The 18,967-nt window shown below is 37.0% G+C and overlaps 1 protein-coding gene across 2 annotated transcripts in view; it reads right to left on the bottom strand.

The window, feature by feature from the left end:
• Positions 1 to 18,967, bottom strand: part of RBPJ (recombination signal binding protein for immunoglobulin kappa J region) — a 59,351-nt gene that overhangs the window by 31,250 nt on the left and 9,134 nt on the right. Inside the window, exon 1 of one of the 2 annotated variants that reach the window (XM_019006287.2) lies at positions 1,948 to 1,972. The exons of the other annotated variant lie outside the window; for it this stretch is intronic. Within the exon in view, the coding sequence (XP_018861832.2) occupies positions 1,948 to 1,967 (20 nt within the window). The 5' untranslated portion in view covers positions 1,968 to 1,972. Of the gene's footprint in view, positions 1 to 1,947; positions 1,973 to 18,967 lie in introns of those variants that run through there. 2 annotated transcript variants of the gene reach the window in all.

Here is an 18,967-nt window from a genome sequence, read left to right on the forward strand (position 1 = left end):
TTTCAAACTTTCATATTTCACTGGTGTGTTGAAAAATGAGCCAGTTCAGATATTAAAAGGTTACCTCTCAGATATGACAGAGACTGCAACACTTTTCTTGTGTAGATTTTCACTGTCTGGAATTTCCTTATATATTTAATACTTCTATTTCTCCTTTCTTGCATCTTGAAAATATGCAGATTGATGAATAACACAAATGTACAGAAAAGGAAACTAAAAATGTATCATAATTGTATTCTTGTAGTGGTTATTATACAAGATAAATATATGCAATTTGAAGTCTTAATTACAGGTTATGTGTCACTATATCTGAATGCTCACTAAGTTATTCTAATTTCCTGGGTCTTTTCAACTGTACTATCCAAGACTAAGTGCTTTTTCAGGTGTCCTGTACTGGGATTCTAGACATACAATCAAGCTGCTGTTTCATTCACATCAGTTCAAGCTATGTTAGTATATCCTAATACACTGTACTGGAAACATGAGTGAGAGCATTAGTCCCACCATAATCACTTGCTATTGGAGCAAGTTACACTTGTCCTAATAATTCTTTTCCCGGTCCTGAGGTTTTGGTTTTTTCCAACCACCAGCTAGTAGTCTATTATTTCCCGTGTTTTGTCTTCTGAAGATTTGCATACATTAATTTCACTTCCACACTTTGCACTGTAGGCATAACTCTTTCTTCAACATCATGTCCCAAAACATTTTTTTCAAGTCCATACTTTTCATTAAGCAAGTCTGCCATTTAAAAATTCTTTTCCCGTTTTACAGAAATGTAAAGAAACATATTCTTTCTCCTTTTATCTTTTTACTGCCCTTCAAGTAAGTATGGAAGTTAATAAGTTAACACTGATCTTACCAGTAGATAGTTTCACTCAAACTTTTAATATCGTTAGGTTAGATAAACACATGGCACAATATATAGGATAAGTTTCGAATATTTTCAGACAATACAAAATGTGAAATCCTATTTGGAATTCCTATCTCAGATACAGTATTTACTATAATTTTCTATGGCTGCAGGAATATGAATTTTCACTGTTTTCAGCATCTATCAGTAGTTGCATACCTTTACAAGCGTGCCAAAATTTTATTTTTTTGTTATATAGTCTTGTTTTCTGTACATAAATAATTTGGCTCAATTGTTTTTATTCAATGGTTCTTATGTGTCAGGTCAACTTAGGATGGAAAAATAAATAAATGAAAATTAACCAAAACAGTTCTGCCATTTGCAAGAAAAAGACTTATGAAAAAAATCACAACAAATATCACACGCTATCCTATCTTCAACTCTGACTGAAGATCTATGGTCACTGAACAGCTCTAGCGTCCTCCTGCCTGGAATAGGAACTTCAAATTTTTCCAGTACTGGTCTTCAGCCAAGAACACCATTTGAACAGCCCCCAGAAAGACCATTCACCTTTAGGTACTGAGCACAGAAGCCTTAAAAAAATATTTCCACAACATGCAAATAGAGACAAACTTCAGCAATTAGGTAGTGTATCTTCACTCGGCCTATGGACTGACACCATTTTTGGCATCTAGTCAGAATAGCAAGGATCTTTCTATAAATGGTCTCCAGAGAAGCAAAATGCAAAAGGGAGTTGTCAAATTTGACTACATCAGAAACAACAGCTGAGCAGAAAGCAAGCGTGCTGGAGAGGCTAACATGGGGGAGCAGCAGGAACAGTGCAGACTAGGAATGAGACGATATGAGCTACAAACTAAGACTTGCTAAATGAAAAACATGTACCTGAGACCACCATGTGAAATGGGGCACCAGAAAAATTTGTGGCAAGGCAAAACATTCAACTCCAGAATATACAAAGCACAATAAAAACACACTAAAACAGTTACTGTTTTCTGTGTCAATTTTTTTTGTGACAGAAGTTTCCCTGGTGTCTTAAAAACTTGAACGCTGAAAATAAAAGTAAATACTTTCCTTACCCTGAAGAATACCAAAGCATACCATCCAAAACCAGGCTTCCCAGAAAGCTGGTAGATGCCCCATCCTTGGAAACATCCATTGGACAGAGTTCTGAGCAACCTGATCTGACTGAAGACATCCTTGCTCGTTGCAGGGTATTTGGACTCCATAACCTTTAGAGGTTCCTTTCAAAACAAATATCCATGTGTTGAAATCTCTATTTCCTTTCTGCCTACACAAGTATAAAGAGATCATGTGATGCTTTGTTGCCTGTAGGTAACTAAACCATCGAGGTGCATATTTCCCCCTCACCATCAGATGAGTGAAGAGAAAAACATGAATGAGTAAGAAACTTGCATATTGAGATAATAAAGTTGTTTATCATACAAAGCAGAAGTGGAAGTAGAGAAAAACAAAGTGATATGGGCCACTCACCACCACCCATGATCGAGACCAAGCCACTTCCTAAGCAATAGCTGGATAACCGCTCTAAATTTCACTCCCCTCCAGTTTAATGCTGAGCATGACATTATATGGCATGGAATAGCTCTTTAGTTTGTTTGGGTCACCTGCCTGGTTACATCCCTCCCATCATCTTGTACCCCTCAGACATTTTGGGGGTACAGACACCAGGCAGAGTGAGAAAGAAAGAAGGCCTTGATGCTGTGCAAACACTGTTCAGAAAGAGCTAATATCAGTGTGTTACCAACAGTGTTCTGGTCACAAAGAACATGGCACCCTAACAGCTGCTACAAAGAAAATTAATTCTGTCCCAGCCAGACCCAGTACAATGAGAAAAGAAAAATGGATGCTTTCTGCATGGGAAACGAATGCCAGATTTTAAAAAGGCACAGAGTGCCTGTTCACTGGAAAAGTTTCACCCCCAAACACCTGACTGCCAGATCATTTCCAACTGGACCTACTCACTTGCTGATGCTTTTGACTGCTGTAGGAAAGGCCTAACATAATTTCTGAACAGCAAATTCAATTCTTTATTAGTCCTGTTACATCACAGTACATATCACAGTGTGTACTGCAGAACATGTTAGAGGAACTCTTTAATAGACTACAATAATAATAATAATAATAATAATAATAATAATAATAATAATAATAATAATAATAATAATAGTACCTCAGAATCAATTTTGGAAAGATCTCCAGACAAGTGTCACAAAGAAACTGGCCTGGAAGGAACTTACTTCACACTGTTCAGTTTCATAGCTTCAGTTTCATCTCTCAGAGCACAAATGTCTCAATATTGTGATAAATAAGATATTGCAATCACTAATTTAAGGCAGTGTAAGAACCAGAGTATTAAACATAAAAATTAAATACAGAATTGAGTGAATAAGGAAAGTTTTTACTTCCTCAGAGGGGATCCAAGGGAAACAATGCTTGAAAGAGGAGGAGTCTAATAAAATCCTCCAAATTTTTACATAGTCTTTGGAAACATCTCAAACTACATTATGCAATTCAGTAAGAAAGAACCCAAGAAAATCCAACTTCTGCTCTCCAACTATATGAAGTGACAATGAAGTTTGGTGAAAGGCTCAAGTTGAGTCCAAACATATCTAATACCTATCAAATAGCTGATATCCCACAATCCACTATGTGTGATAGGACTGGGGAAGGAGAAATACTGACATTTCAACTACTCTTAAGTGTATTTCAGCCAGGACTGCAGCAGAACAAATTCCTGTCCTTCACTTAACTCCAGTTCTAAAATTACTGTCAACTGTCAGGTGAAACCTTCTCCTAGACCTCTTACAATGCCATGTAACTTGTGAATGAACAAGAAGAGTTCGTGACTTGTCAGACAAAAGCCTTTTAAAGAAAGAAATTAAAATAAGAGCAGTAATTTACAGGTATTTTTTTAATCACTCTCCCTCAGCTTTAAAGTAACTGCTACATATCTGGAAAGCTAGTAAGTCTGTCAAGTATTTTTTCAGCTCTTAGCACCAGATAACCAGACCCTTGTAAAAGGCTTTCTACCATGAGAAATGAAAGTACTTCTCAAAGAATTAATTTCAAGTTACTTTGTCATCTGTTACCACAAACTAACTATACTACAAGCTCACCGGTATGGGATCTCAAGGGTTTACTTGGCCTACTGAGGTTATCTAAGACATAGGAAAGTTAAATACTCAGATTTCCATTCAAAGTTTGAGGATGAATAGGAAAGTATTCCTTTTCAGCCACTAACAGAGACACCATCTGAGAAAAGCTGAAAGAGATGGAATTTACGTAGCATGCTGGGACTTTCTCTTTTTCTTTTAATTGTCTATCCTCTGTCCATTTCCAGCTTCAATTTGCTTACCATGGACAAATTAGTGAAGAACTGAAGAAGCACTGAGGAAAGTTCGTATTTATGGACTTGGAACATGCTTGAAATTATCAAAGCCAACATATGCAACAGTGCCCATGTAGAGGACACACTAATTCTCAGGAGTGATCCCCGAATCTGGCATTTGCTAGAAACACTTCCTCTGGACTGAGCAGCACACTACAACCTACATGGCAAAACTTAGCCACTCCACATCAGACTTGTTTTGGCTTTGCAGTTTTCTACGTTTAGGACAACATATTATATCAATTGCAAAAGCAGAAGCAGGTGTACATTTTAAAACACAGGATATTCTGTTAATGTAGGTATACTTTTCTGTGCACAGATTTCAGTGAAGACAAGATGTAAATACTTAAAGTATTTCTGTGCATTCACCTACACAACTATAGTCTATTACAAACACTTTAAAACACAACTCCCAAGGGAAATGACCTGTAACTAGAAAACATTTGCCCATCTGTTGGTTTCACAGACCTAAAGAGAATTCCTACATATTAAAAAAGGGGCCATTTATGATCCAGCATGAACTGACCTATAAAGACCACCACATTTCATACAGTGGTTGGATCCACATCACTTTTAACATGTTTCCTGCTGGATTTGATTTATATAAGTGTATTTTATTCCACACTGATATTCTTTATTTTTAAATTAATCTGAAAATAGCATACTATTATGATATGTCAATGCTAAAAATGCAGAGTTCAAAAAAGTGATGATCTACAGGTTTTACACATGATTAAAAAGTCAAAACACCTCAAGGACACAATTTCTAAGAGATTAATGTGAAAAACATATGATTGTATATAAGAAGTCAGTTAAAATGGAAGTAAACACAAGCAACTACCTGTGCTCAAACAGAACATTTTACACTGATTTTCTCCATGGATGAAGATATTAAATAAATGAGCCATACCAGTGGCTACAACAAAACCTTCAGAAGGAAAATTTTATCTTCTCCAAAACAAAAACAGGTTTGATATACACAAGTCCAATTATGGGAAACAGAAACAGTTGTATTACCAGTAACATTCAGTACTAAACAACCTCCACACTGGAAACACAAACTAAAGAACTAAAATAAACAAGCTGATATTGTCAAAAGAAATGACAGAGGAAGAAGTAATTCTTACCCACTCTATACTCCACAGCTTACAATTCCACACACCTTCATTCTTCATAAAGTTTTGAGCAGATCAGCACTTCTCAGGAAACTCCCCCTCCATGTCCCACAGGTTTTTTTGGGTTTTGCCCTCCACTGATTTTTGTTGGTTGTTGTAACTTAATGACATACAGTCTAATGTGACCCAGTATACCTTGTGTTCCTAACTATCTGCATAGCCTCATAGAGTGAAGAGTCTTTAAATCCTTAGACTACTCACACCCTATATACTCTGTTGCCTTGTTCTTCTATAATATCACACAGCTGAGGTACAGAAACTGCTGAAGAAATGACACCTATCTCCCCCTGTTGCTCCCTCCAGACACAATTATGTCCATAAGCATGATCCTCCTGAGGCTGATGAAGTCAACAAACTGACTGACAGCTTCCAACTCACCCATCACAGGCTGGTTCATCCTGAACACACACAGTAAGAGTCACATGCAGTCATCAACTCACTCTCACTTTTGCCTGCCAGCAGCACTTTGGCCCTGATTCTCATTAGGGTGTCTACTGCAACAAATATTGCTATAAAGACTTTGTCCTGAAGGTTCGAGTTGAAATAAAAGCTAACCCATTTTTAAAAAGAAATACAGTTTTCATATTCACATACAAAGAAACAGTCTCAGCCAACTTGCTTTGAAACACAAGGTACCTCTTTCTTATCCATCCTAAAAAAAAAAGGAAATAAAATTAATTAAAACCACACCAATCAAGAATGTCTAACAGACATGAACAATGGATTTCTACTGCTCCTAAAGTGCCTTTCTCTTCTGTGAAGAGTGAATGATGGGTGGTCCAACTGCACTGTGACTCTTTGGAAGCAGGGGGCACAGCAGCCCCTGAAATCACAAAACCAGAAAGTTTTTGATCAATACACAAAACATTCCCCCTCTTGAACAACAACAACAAAAAAAAGACCCACCTGCTCCAGGGTGAATGCCACCAACCATGAACTATCACATCTTTGTACTGCATGATTCTGTACTGTCCCTGACTATACTTAAAGCATTTAAGTCTTCCAACACATGGTGCATGTTATATGCTTGAAACAAGTCTTCCACTCTACAGCACTGTACACACTTTTGGCACTTTATCAAATAATACTGACAAAAATACAATAGAAAAAGCTCTGCTTCACTTAGTCACGCCCTCTTACTGCAAGTCACTGGTTCAATTAGAAACTCCCTCTCCCTTTTCTGACCTGCTTTTATCCTCCCACACTGCTTTCATTATTGTCCTCTCTTTTCCAATCCCCATAAAATCACAGAACCACAGCTGCAATTTAAATAAAGCTTGCACTGTATCAGTAAGCAGGCTCACTTTTAAACAACTTACAGAAAGTAAACAAATTTGCTTCTCTACAGCAGTCTACCTAGATTTGGAAAAAACTCCAGGCAGTAACCACTATACAGTATAGTACTATACTATATGACTCTAAAATCAAAGGTCTTGTACAAGCAGAACAGAATTTTAATCAAGCACTCAAACAACTCTGCCACACTAAATGAGGCAAGGAAGTCAGTAGTGATAGCTTGTTTAATGAGGAAGTGCCTAAACATACACCTGGAGATGTGTTTTCCCTGCTTTTGCTTTTAGCTGTAGGTACCCGCAGCAAGGAGCTAGTAATCCAAAGATCTCAGGTATACTAAAGAACTTGGATACTATCAACTTAAAAGGATAAAGCCATTAAAATGTTGGAGTGGCACAGAATGTAAGAAACATAGGAAAACATTACTCAAATTTACCATAATTCCTTTATATTCACATGCTATTATTTGTTTTTCATTAATTGCCTAATAACATTGGCTCAAATGTTTAGTGGAAACTGCAGACTTGGACACATGTACCTTAGCAACTGAACGAGTTACTCGCTTGAAACATCAGCATGCCAACAGAATCTCAGTCCCTAAAGCACAGTATAATTTGGCTCAGCTATTTTAGCTGCATAGGGAATATGCTCATTAGTTTTATCTTCATCCATTCAAACCAAAAGAGAGTGGATACTTGGAAAAAAGAAAACACCTGCACATAGTCCACAAAATTGACTATTAAAGTAACAGTGATACATAAAATCAGTCTGGAGCATGATTCTACACAAAATATCCCCCAGTCACAGCTTTCATTGACAATGACTTTGCTCAGCTTATGATTATTAGAACTCTTCTTGTCCATCTGACACAGCAAATTTTCCTCAGGATCTCACCTGGCACATCACCTTTGAATACATACTTCACAAACAAACTTGACTTTTATTTCCTAAGAAAATGATTATATATCCCCTACTAAACCATAATTCAAGTATCAGCAAGTCCTTAAAAAACAAGCAGTTACCTTTTAAAAAATGAAACTTCTAAATATGGCAAGAACAGAGGTATTGAGTACCAAACCAGTGCTTTTTAGAATTACTAGTGGCCCATAACGGCAAATAAGATTTAGTTTGAAGAATTTTTTTTTTAGAAGCATGAGGGAAAAATTACTAAACGTACTGATTTTTATCTCTGTTGCCCAATTACTTGAAAAGTCACGAATTAGATATAAGAGGAGACTTTTAAAACCACTTTCCTGCCAATACAGGAACCCAGCACTATAGTATAGTACCAAAGGATTTGGTCAACCTTCATTTCAGTAACTGTCTGCAGTGTTCAAAGAACAGTTTCTCCTCTGTAAATATAATTTCCATCCTTAACTGGACAATAAGCACTGATATTCTGTGCAGAAGATAACTTTAAAAAAACTGAAAAAGAAGGACAAAAAGTTAAGGTTCATGGTTTTCTTTGAATCACCACCATTCACTGTAGTACCAAAAACATGTAACAGAAGGAGAAATTGTGAATGATTTTATATGGAAGTGGTAAAGAACCATACTGAATTTGCAAAGGCAAAAGCCAGACTAGCCTAACTAATCATAAAGGCAAATATGTATCTCTTTGGAACACCCCTTTAAGAGATGACAGGTTCTTGACAGGGCCAGTCATTGGTCAGCTTTAAAATCTCTAACCACTTCTCTAATAAAGCAATACGATAATCACTCTTCCATGTCCTTTTCCTTACCCTATACTCTCATAAACAAAGGAGCTTTATTGCTACAGCAACTGCTTCCTACTAGCAGAAAAACAAGGAGAATGGCCTAATCTGTCTCTAAGGGGCTTACTGTCCCTGCTCCAAGCTTCTCAACTCACTTCCCCTGTACCACCTGCAGTGCTCACACCTTCAAAAGGAGCTAACTCATTCCATCAATCTGGTACAACATTAATACATGGGGAAGCAGGGACAGAAACCCGTCACGTTGGTTGCAGAAAGATGTTTGCTCACCTCAGCAAACTCAACTTCAACAGAAGCCAAAAAAGATTACAGGAGCAGCTAAGCAAGCCTGTAACTCTAATTGGAAAGAACTATAATGCAAGAAAACAGAGGAAACTCAGTACAGAAAATTACTTGCAAAATGCAAGTCTTAAGCAAAATTGAAAGATCTTACTAAGAGACTAACATCCTTAGTTGAAGCTTAGCTTAGGATACCTATAAGACTCTCAGCCCAAGTGCAGTCAGAACTTAAATGCAAAGTGACAGCTAAGTAAAGTGACATCTCTAAGGTTTAAGCAGACCAACTCTGACAAGTCTTGCTGTGACAGTTTAAGTCACCACCATCACAAATGCCTTTCCCACCTCTCTCTGCTAGGTCAGGGCAAGCAAACGTGCCAGTATCCCAGCTGCTCCAGTTCACAGTTGCATTGTGGCTTCAGAGGCAGCTGAGCTGATTTGTCACTGCCAAACAGGTCTTGCCTGCCAGCTTCCCCCAGCTGCACTGACCTACCGTCAAACACCAAATTCCAGCACTTGTCAGACCTTACCACGGATAAATTCAAACCAGTAATCCAGAAAAAAGACCTATCTTTCTGGGGAGGTCAGAGATGTAAAGGAAAGGGGGCTTCATTGATTCAGTCACCATCCCAGTGAATGCCAGCATCACCTCAGTGCAATCAACAGGCACACTCAGGAGAACGTGACCACCTACTTCAGCAGCAGGACACTGTTAGAAACCTGTGTACCCCTACCTTCAAATTAGACTCCCTTAATGTTATTGTAAATAATGTTACTAACAATAACATTAATAGCAAAAAGCCAACAAAAAACAGTTCACATACTCCCTTAATTAGTCTTGTTTTAGGAACTGTAAGCTCTGACAGCAGTGCCTAGCCCTCCAAGGGAAGTTTCAAGAGCCAGTTTTAAACATTTTTACTGTATTTTCACACTTCTAAAAAACACCACTAAGAAATGGGGACAATTCCCTATCATCTACCTCCTCCAGCAACTCAGTCACTTTCAGGCAACATTTTTTATACAATATAATTTTTATTTTTTTTTTTACACAATATTATTACAGTACAAGCCCTCTCCTTTTATTCCCTTTCTTCCTCCAACTTCTGTACTGTGAACCTTCAAAATGCAATAATAAAGCAGCTCCTTATATTCAATAAAAGTAAACTGCTAGAGTTCTATAAGCTTATTTCACTGAGCTATGTCTCACCCACTGATCCTAGACTTGTAAAACAATTCAAAAATTGTATCAGTTTGCAAGTAGAAAATAGGTTATCAGCAACAAAGCAGGTTGCCATGCAAACAGTAATTTCCAAATTGGTAAATAAAATTTATCTCCTCAGTAGATTAAACTGATGACACAAAACCTGTGCATACGTATACCTTTTAACAAAGCTGTATTTGGCACCAACCTGTGTTACAAAATTATAGGGTTTCCTAGATATCAGATGTTTTCTTGCATCACCCAGGAATTACATGGTTACACTAACATTAACTGGGCGCAGTTACAAAATGAGCTGTCAGTATCCTAGAATTAGTCAAACTCAAGTGTATTGTTTCGTAATTAAGCTTATGAATACATCATCCCATGAATATAAAAACAGCAGCAATAAACACATCCCAGAAACTAAAGTGAATGAGAAGGCTCTTTTTCAACTTTCTAGGACAACTAAATCAGTTGGAGGCCATTCTCCAGTGCTAGGCTTTCTCCCCGTGATTGTGCTGAAGGTCTCTAACTAGGAAGCATTTAGTACAAGCAAATTATTCTTAAACCTCTAGAGTCACATAACTTGCATAGATAGCAAAATTAGGTAATATTCCATCTACAGTTCACAAACCTGTGTTTTGAGAAAAACAGATGTTTTAAAAGATTTGACAGCTTTGGACTTTTTGTCATTGTTGTTGAATTAATTTACAGCTAAATGCCAAGTTTTTAAGATACTAAATTACACTGCAACTACAGCCCCTGCAATAATTAGTAGAGCATTCTGATATAGGACAGACAGGAGGTCATATTCCCATTTAAAAAAAAACTTGACTTGAAGGAGAAAAACAAAAATAGGGTAAGTACAGCAAAAACTCTATTTCTGTTTAAATTTTATAAGCTAGAAGCTACTTCTAATTATTGCCACTTATAATTGTAAAACTAAAATATTTAGAAATAAATTGCTAGAGAAATATAATCTCCACAATGCTTACCATCAAATAGGATAATACTTTTAACTGTTATAGTAACTGGGTCAATGATCCCTGTAGAAGATAGTTAAACAGACACTCCAATAATAAACTTTTACTCCTCCTTATCACAGTACATTTACAATAACCATATGAAAAGATTAGATTACATGGCTGGAATGTCAGCAAGCGAACACCTTATCATAGTTTTTTTTTGTGTTATAGTATTACAGCTCTCTTAAACAGTCACACATGCTCCTATTGTGCCCTAACAGCTTTTATGCAGCATTTTTCATAAGGAAAAAAATCTGAAGAGCACAAATGCAAAGCAGTTATTATTGTCCATTTTTTAAAATGGAAATTGTGTGAATCATACTTAATTCAAGGAGGCTTGCTTTTCAGGTTTGTCAAGTTTAAACTCCACACAAATGCAAATTACTGGTAAAACTTCTCCTTGCATCTTAATGAGGTAGACTATAAACCATGAAGCCAGTTTGAAAACAAGAATGTTTTTTTGAGACAAACTTAAGTTAGGTATTCTAAGTATTTAAGGAACTATTATTTTTTTAAAAAAAATTTACCCAACAGCATTTAACTTCTGCATGATCTTGAACCTGTGACTGCTACCACACGACTTTCCCAGAATAACGCCTGTGCTGGCAATTTTTTTGCAAGGATTTTACAGCACGAAAAGCGTGCCTAAGCAGTGTTGTGAAGGCTCCCAACTGCTGAGCTCTGAGCCCAACCTCTTTTCAAAACAGTCTCATCCTTCCAAGTACGTTCAGGCCATAAGGGAACGTAAATTGTCAGAACTGTCTTAAAGCACTGAACAACCAAATTTGTCATTTCAGTTAGCAGCTACCAACCCTGTCAAGCATACTTTGACCAGCTAAAAATGATTACCAGCACAGGATTACCAAGTATGTAGTATGTGGAACACGGCAGTCTCTAGAGAGATCTCCTTCCTGAAATTTCTGTTCATTGCTGCCTCAAACAGGGCAGACTGAACTCTCCAAAACAGAAGAAAAATTGACAAATGCAATCATTAAAGTTCAACAATCAGATAGATAACCTGAATGATGGAATGAAAATATACAGCTAGCCACACAGCCAAGATAAATGAAGGAAAAAAGTCTCACCCAAAAGAAAGTCAAGGGATAACCTATATTAGAAGTTGCCACTTAGAATTCACTGTTTTAGAGAATGGTATCTTTTCTTCAACGCATTAATGCATTCTGGAAAATATGGCACACTGTCCACAAGGCAGGCTTAGTACTGTATTAGTACAATTAATAAATGTAATAGTCATTCCTGCAATAACTTAGGTGCCCATAAATCAGTATTAACTAAGCCTAAAAAGAAGAAAAAAGCTTTTAAAGAAATTAAGTTGCTATGGGTTTTCTGAAAACTGGAAGCTGGATAGACATTTCCAAAGTCATTGAAAAAGACAAAGCAGAATTTGGCAATTACTGGTTCACAGCTGATCACTTTGCATGTGCCACTTGTCTAGACAGTAAGCTTATGCCTTAGAGCCATTAAAAACTACACTTTGCCCAAAAGGGATGAAGGAGTTCATGGTACTGTCCCATAAACTTTCCTCACCATACAAAGCACAAATGTACAAGACAGAGAAGTTCTTTAGTCCTACCATTTATAGAACAATTTAAGAGACTAAAAACTCACAAACCAGTTACATGACAAGAGAACATACACAAAACACAGTCTAAACAAATGAAGGAAATTCAGAATATGAGTTTTGAACTGCTTAAATTATTTTATATGGTTGTGGGAAAAATTAAATACCAAGAAGACAGCATTCGTATTGAATGTAGTATGTTATCTACATACTGCTCACCTAGGCATACGAAATAGAGAAACCATTTGCTCTATAGTCAGATTGTACACAGAGGGTCTCCAGAATTTCTAGTGACAGTAACACATTATGAAATGCAACTTAACTGTTGAGTTACACACAATTTTAGGTTCCCTGCCTTAAGTGGATTTTTAAACAAGAAAAAGCCCATGAGTTGCATACTGAATTTATTTGTAACTATAAACCTCTTGGAACAGGTATCAAAGTTATGTTATATTTACTAGCCTGAAAAAAGCTTAATAAAACATTCTGGCAAGTTAAAGAAAAACACCAGAAAAGTGTAGCACTGTGTAAATTTTTTTTTATTTCCCCAGTGGTTCACAGGTTGTTGTAATAATTTGGTGTGCCAAGTTAGCTACCATATTTCCTATGACAGTGTCTAGCTTTTTAGATAGATGGCATTGCTATGGGGCAAGGGAAGGACTGCTGAACTAGCTGTATGACAAGAAAGGTAGTGGGAGAAGTGAAACGTGAGAGACAGGTTTGGAAGCTTGAGGTATTTTTCACTTCTGTTTTTTATTTTTCCATAAACACAGGAAACTCCCTTGGGGGGGGAAGAACAACTTCCCTACAGCTAAATAAAAGAACATTTGTAAAACAGAGAAGCCACTCAATGTTTCCGTACCCCAATAAATAAAACGTAAAGAATCAGACAAAAACTTGTACACTGAGATAGCAAAATCTGCTTCTCCCATCTCCAAAATCTCTTCAATGTCTTTGCAGCAGCAGAAAATTCAAGAGACAACTGCCACCACACACATATACATCATTATCTACCTTCAGAGAGTTCATTCTGTTTCCCAGCCCCAGACCAGCATCCACCCATTCCTCTCCATTCCCTTCTGCTATTACAAAGTGAGGCAGGGAGGAGGAAGAAGGATAGAGTTAAGACAATCCACTGAGGGGCGCAGGGCCTTCTGCTCCCACTGCTAGTGGATGCACGGGTTATTCTTATCCGGGCCAAGGCTCCAGCAATCCATTTCTCCATTTCCAGCAGTAGGATTAATGGATAGCTGAAGAAGAGTAAGAACCACACAAGCCTAATACCTCTCCTGAACGTTCTCCCATCTGTGACTATTTTCAGTTCAGTGCAAGGAAATCCCAAGGCAACTACAGATCATCAATATGATCAGCCTCAAAGTGTCATCCCACTCCAGAATTAAAATTCAGTTTTAACAGATCAGTAAATCCAGGTTCATACAGGATTGACACTTGCAAAGCCTGCAAATCACACAGTTCAGCAGCCACAGGACCTCACTGCTGACCAAAGTGCTGCAATAGAACACCACAGAAACCAGCTGTCAAGTATGGCATGATAATACAAATGCTTATTAATAAAATTAACCACAAACTTTAAGGGAAAGCGTAATAAATTTCTACTGGTAATTTTTTTTCAGGGAGGGCAGCAAAGGAGTGGTGTTGTGGAGTTTTCTGGATCAAGTAGATTTTTTGGGTTTTTTTAAAAAGGAAAGGATTTTATAGTTTCCCCCAAGAGACTGGCAACTACAAAGCATAATGCCCTTTAGGAAATAAATCTTCATTAACTACACAAACAATGCCATGACAGACACCCAACAGCTTTTCAGATATGATCCTTTAACTAGCTCTAAATCTGGTTGGCCATGCCAGCACACCTTGGGACAAACCTGAATTACACTCAACATTCAGCACACCATTCTTCCCAAAACACAAGGAGCATAAAGAGCTCCAGTTATCCTGGCTGGTTTTACAATGAAAACCAAAGTCCACCCTTTAAGTTATACTAGAGCCCTGCTAAAAGGGCTCCCTGGACCCATATGCCACCCAACAGCTCGCAAGCAGCTTGAACGACAGGTGAATACAGGTTACTTACAGGAAAGACGCTGAGCCAGGACCTAGGGCACTTTGAACTTAGAGTCCTCAAGATGTTTCTAACAGCTACAATTAACTACAACACTGCAGAAAACAGATAGAATAAGCAATCAAGACAGCAAGTCAAAATCAAGTGGCCAATACAATAAACAGCCTCAGGCAGAGAAAATGTAGTGGATTCCATTACAGATTATTTGGCAAAGGAGAAGCTGATAAATGACTCTACTCTTAGGAAAACTGCATGAAGCTACTTTTCGCTTCCAAGAAAGACTTTAAGAAAGCAGCTGAAATAAAGGAAGACACCACAGACTGAAAGAGCAATGGTGATCTGGGACAATGCTGAAGTGTTTGCTTCCTGTTTCTCCAACTATGGACCAGTGTTGCAAGACTGATAGTTTGAAGATTCCTTTTATCAAAGGAACAAACCTTTAACCAAAGAAGCAAGGTTGCACACATTATAGCCTTGCTGGCTGGAACAATTATTCAATTTTGATATCCAAGGGATATGCCTGTTTGACTTTTAAATTTTGATCCAAAATGAGAAATGCTTTAGACTAAGGCCTAGGGTTCTGAAAAGGTATTAAAAGCAAATCAAATACTCACATTCAACCACTGAACCAGGCAAAAAGAACAGTTACAATTTTAGGTGGAACATCACACATGCTCTTTTAACCCATCTTATGTTAGAAGAAACTGTCTGTATAGTAAATATAAATCCAAGTTGTATATTAAAGCTGTATAACAAACACTTTTAAGTGTATCTATATACACACAGACACACACCCACCACCTTGTGGGCAATGCTTATTTACTGAATTTAACCTGGTCTCAGCTTAACTTTATTTGCTTTCATCACTTCAAAAACAATCCTTTCTCCCTGCTCTGTTGCTTTAGAAATACACCATGTTAGTAAGAACAAAGTGTCCTGCTTCTCACAGCTTTCAATATACACCCAACAAAGCCACTAGCAACAGACTGCAGCCTGCATTAATTCAAAGATCTATTTTACCCATTCTCTTTAGTGTAGCAAAAGGATAAAAAATAGTAGTAACTTCCCATACATGAAGAGGATTGAAACATTTCAAAAGAAAGAAGGGTGGAAAAAGCAAAAAAGATAATTCCTCTAAAATGAAGTGATCCCTCACTGTCTTCTTCCTTCTCCCAAAATATATTTCCTGCCTTCACAATAGTTCACAGTGGATCTTTCTCTGGCTTTACCAATAACTTACGTTTTACGCTTCTCTCTCCACATCAATGTTTTGCCTTTTGTTACAAGAGATATCTCACGTTCTTGAATTCTTCAGATTTTATTCTCTCTCCAATCCTCATCAGTTCTCAAGGGGGGAGAGAAATCACATACAAGTGCTTATTAGACATCCCCTCTCATAATCCAATACACTGACAAAGCCATGTTTAAAGTTTCCAAAAGTAAAAAATAGGGTTTGGACTTGATTTAAAACATACAGTTGTTAGATTATCACACTAGCTGAGTAGCAACAGTGACTTCCCTGCTCTGTAGATAACGGTTGTGGTGATGCTCCAAGTACACCACAATCCTTAGGGCTAGTAACAGCAAAATTTAAGGGAAATAAGGAACAACAGTGTTAGTAAGTAGTCTGAAAGTATTGCTCTGGACAAACCTAAGTGAACACGGATTGCCCAGGAACAAAGAGAATGAGGCTTACACAGAAACTTCATAGAAAAAAACAAAAAACAGGGAAAGTATTCTGGTGTGCTACTCCATTAAAAATAATTAAAGAAGGAAGAAAATAAAATAAAAAAACTATCCAGAAGCAAAGCTAACTGAGAGCTGCTCACAAAATTCAGGAGAGAACACAACTGAAAATGACTAAGCAAAATACAATACCCTATATTATTTCAGTATGCTTTATATGTAACAAGAGTAAGCAGAACTGAGCAGATATAAACTGGAATCAGAGGAAAGTAATGTCAAGCACTGGCTATATATATTTTTCAAATAATGTCAAAACAAAAAAAGAGAAAATATTAGCTAGGAACTCAATTTGTACAATGGCAGGATAGTATTATTCATCTTACAAAATGTAATATCATTACTGAAAAATCTATTCTACAATTAGGTAGAATACTAAACACCACAAAGTAAATATCAGAAGTGCCACCAGTAAAATCTGCTGAATACTTCCAACAATGATATTCACAATTCGAATCCTAAGGACAGAGGAAAACTGTCAGTAAGTGAAGAAGTCTCTTATCTCTACATATACAATATTCATCACTGCCTAATACCTTCTGGTAAACATAGGTCTGTTGTTTTTGGTTTGGCTTTTTTTAGAGGACTAGTTAAACTGAAAAAGATAAACTTTTAAATTTAACCTGATGCAATAGTACTTTCATGATTATGCAAACTGACAAGTCTAACCAGTCTACTGCTAACCCTAAGTGCCATCCACCAATATGGTGAGACATTAAGGCAGTAAGGTCAGTTCAGTTTTTCTTATTATTTGCTAAATATTTAACAGTCAAAAAAAATAATAAGATTTTTTTCAGAAACATTGGAAAAACAAGGGATATGCCCAGAGCTTTTCTTCTACACTATTTCCATATGGAAATTCAGGCTATGTCCAAGGAATGCTCATATAAGGACTGGCTTCAAACTCTGTTTTGAGAGGTACCTTCAGTGTATCTTCTGAGGTCACCTTTTGTTTACTGCAGTCTCAAAAGCTACATGCAGATGCAGGCAGTCAAAAAGAATGACTACTACCCTTATAGCACAAGGGATCCAGTAACAAGAGTTCCCCTATACTTTCTAGTAGACTTTAACAGTCACAAATTACTGTAAAGGCCTGGTCTACTTTTCCTTTGCTACCATCTGAAGTATGATTTATCACTTCAACAAGCTGACTGGGAGTAAAACTAAGTAAAACTTTTTTAAACCTTATTTCATAACGACTCCTTTGTTTTGCCTGATAACTGTTGTGAAATACAGGTATTTTGCCCATTGCAAAAAAAAAAGTAAGTTTTTGCAGAAAGTTCTGACGTTTGTTTTGGCATAGTTCTCACATTTGTTTTAACACAGTTCTTGGTATTTTGAGAGTGCTGCTATCTAAATGTAAGCACTGGGAACACTAATCTTATCTACTGTATTATCAAAACTGAACATAAGCCTGGCCAACATCTATATTATTAATTAAAACAGATTATCAGAATAGCTTCTCATACCTTTCCTGCTTCAGGTGCCTCTTAGATCAAAAAATTTGCTTTAGCTCTTGAGAACTGCCTGCTTTTTCTCTCTGCTTAACATATTCTTCTATCACTCTTACAGACAAACTGAGAGATATGTTACCTCCATAATCAACAGCAAAACAATTAAGAGAGGTCACTCTTGTAAATATAGTACTTATACAAAGAACCCTTGAACTTCTATACCATGATCAGAATTCCATCTCAGTATCATCTGTGCTGACTAAAACAGTTTGTCACAACACATCAAGAATGCTACAAGTCTCTTCCAAAGAGGAAGCCTAATCCCATATACTTATTTTGATTAACAGCTCCCCATGCTTCTCACTTATTGTGATGAATTTGTAATGTACACATAAACAAAACAAACCAAATGCAACATCAACTATGCCATAGTAAATGGAAAACAAAAATTGAATGCAAAAAGAAAATTAAAAAAACAAACAAAAATCCCCAACACAAACAAAACCCCAACGAACCAAACAAAAAAAAAAAAAACCCCAACAAACTACACCACATCAAGAACACCCCAGGACTCAATGCTGACAAAGTACTGAACAGCAGAAGAAAAGAATTTGGCCAGAAAAACACTTGGACAAAAAGACAAGTCCAAAATAGTTTTGATATATCCCCGTAACTTCTGGAAGATATTACATTATTGAGGATTTTACTAGTCATCACTATATATATACTACAAAACTAAGCATGAAAAGAAGCACACACATGGAGAATAACAGCAGTCTTTCACCAAAGCCTTTTCCTTTCTGAGTTCTGACACTCACCACTGAAATCAGAGCTGGGTGGCAGATTTGGAAAATAATGAAATATTTTTGATTTTGAAAATAAGTACCTATACAGAATAATTTCTTCAGCAGTATAAAGGCATGGCAACAGCACACTGGAGCACCACTTCATTTTATTACATGGCACATTTATCTACTGGTCATGCCCCAACCATCACATCTGTCTCAATTATGTAAGAGAGCAGCATCTCTCTAGTGTCCACTCCAATACTGTTCTCTATAACCAGAACACATTATGGATGAATACAGTCACTCAAGTATTCTGTACCATACCTTTCCGTTATGGAGA

The sequence above is a fragment of the Parus major genome, chromosome 4 (genome assembly GCF_001522545.3).
Source record: "Parus major isolate Abel chromosome 4, Parus_major1.1, whole genome shotgun sequence".
Lineage (NCBI taxonomy): Eukaryota > Metazoa > Chordata > Aves > Passeriformes > Paridae > Parus > Parus major.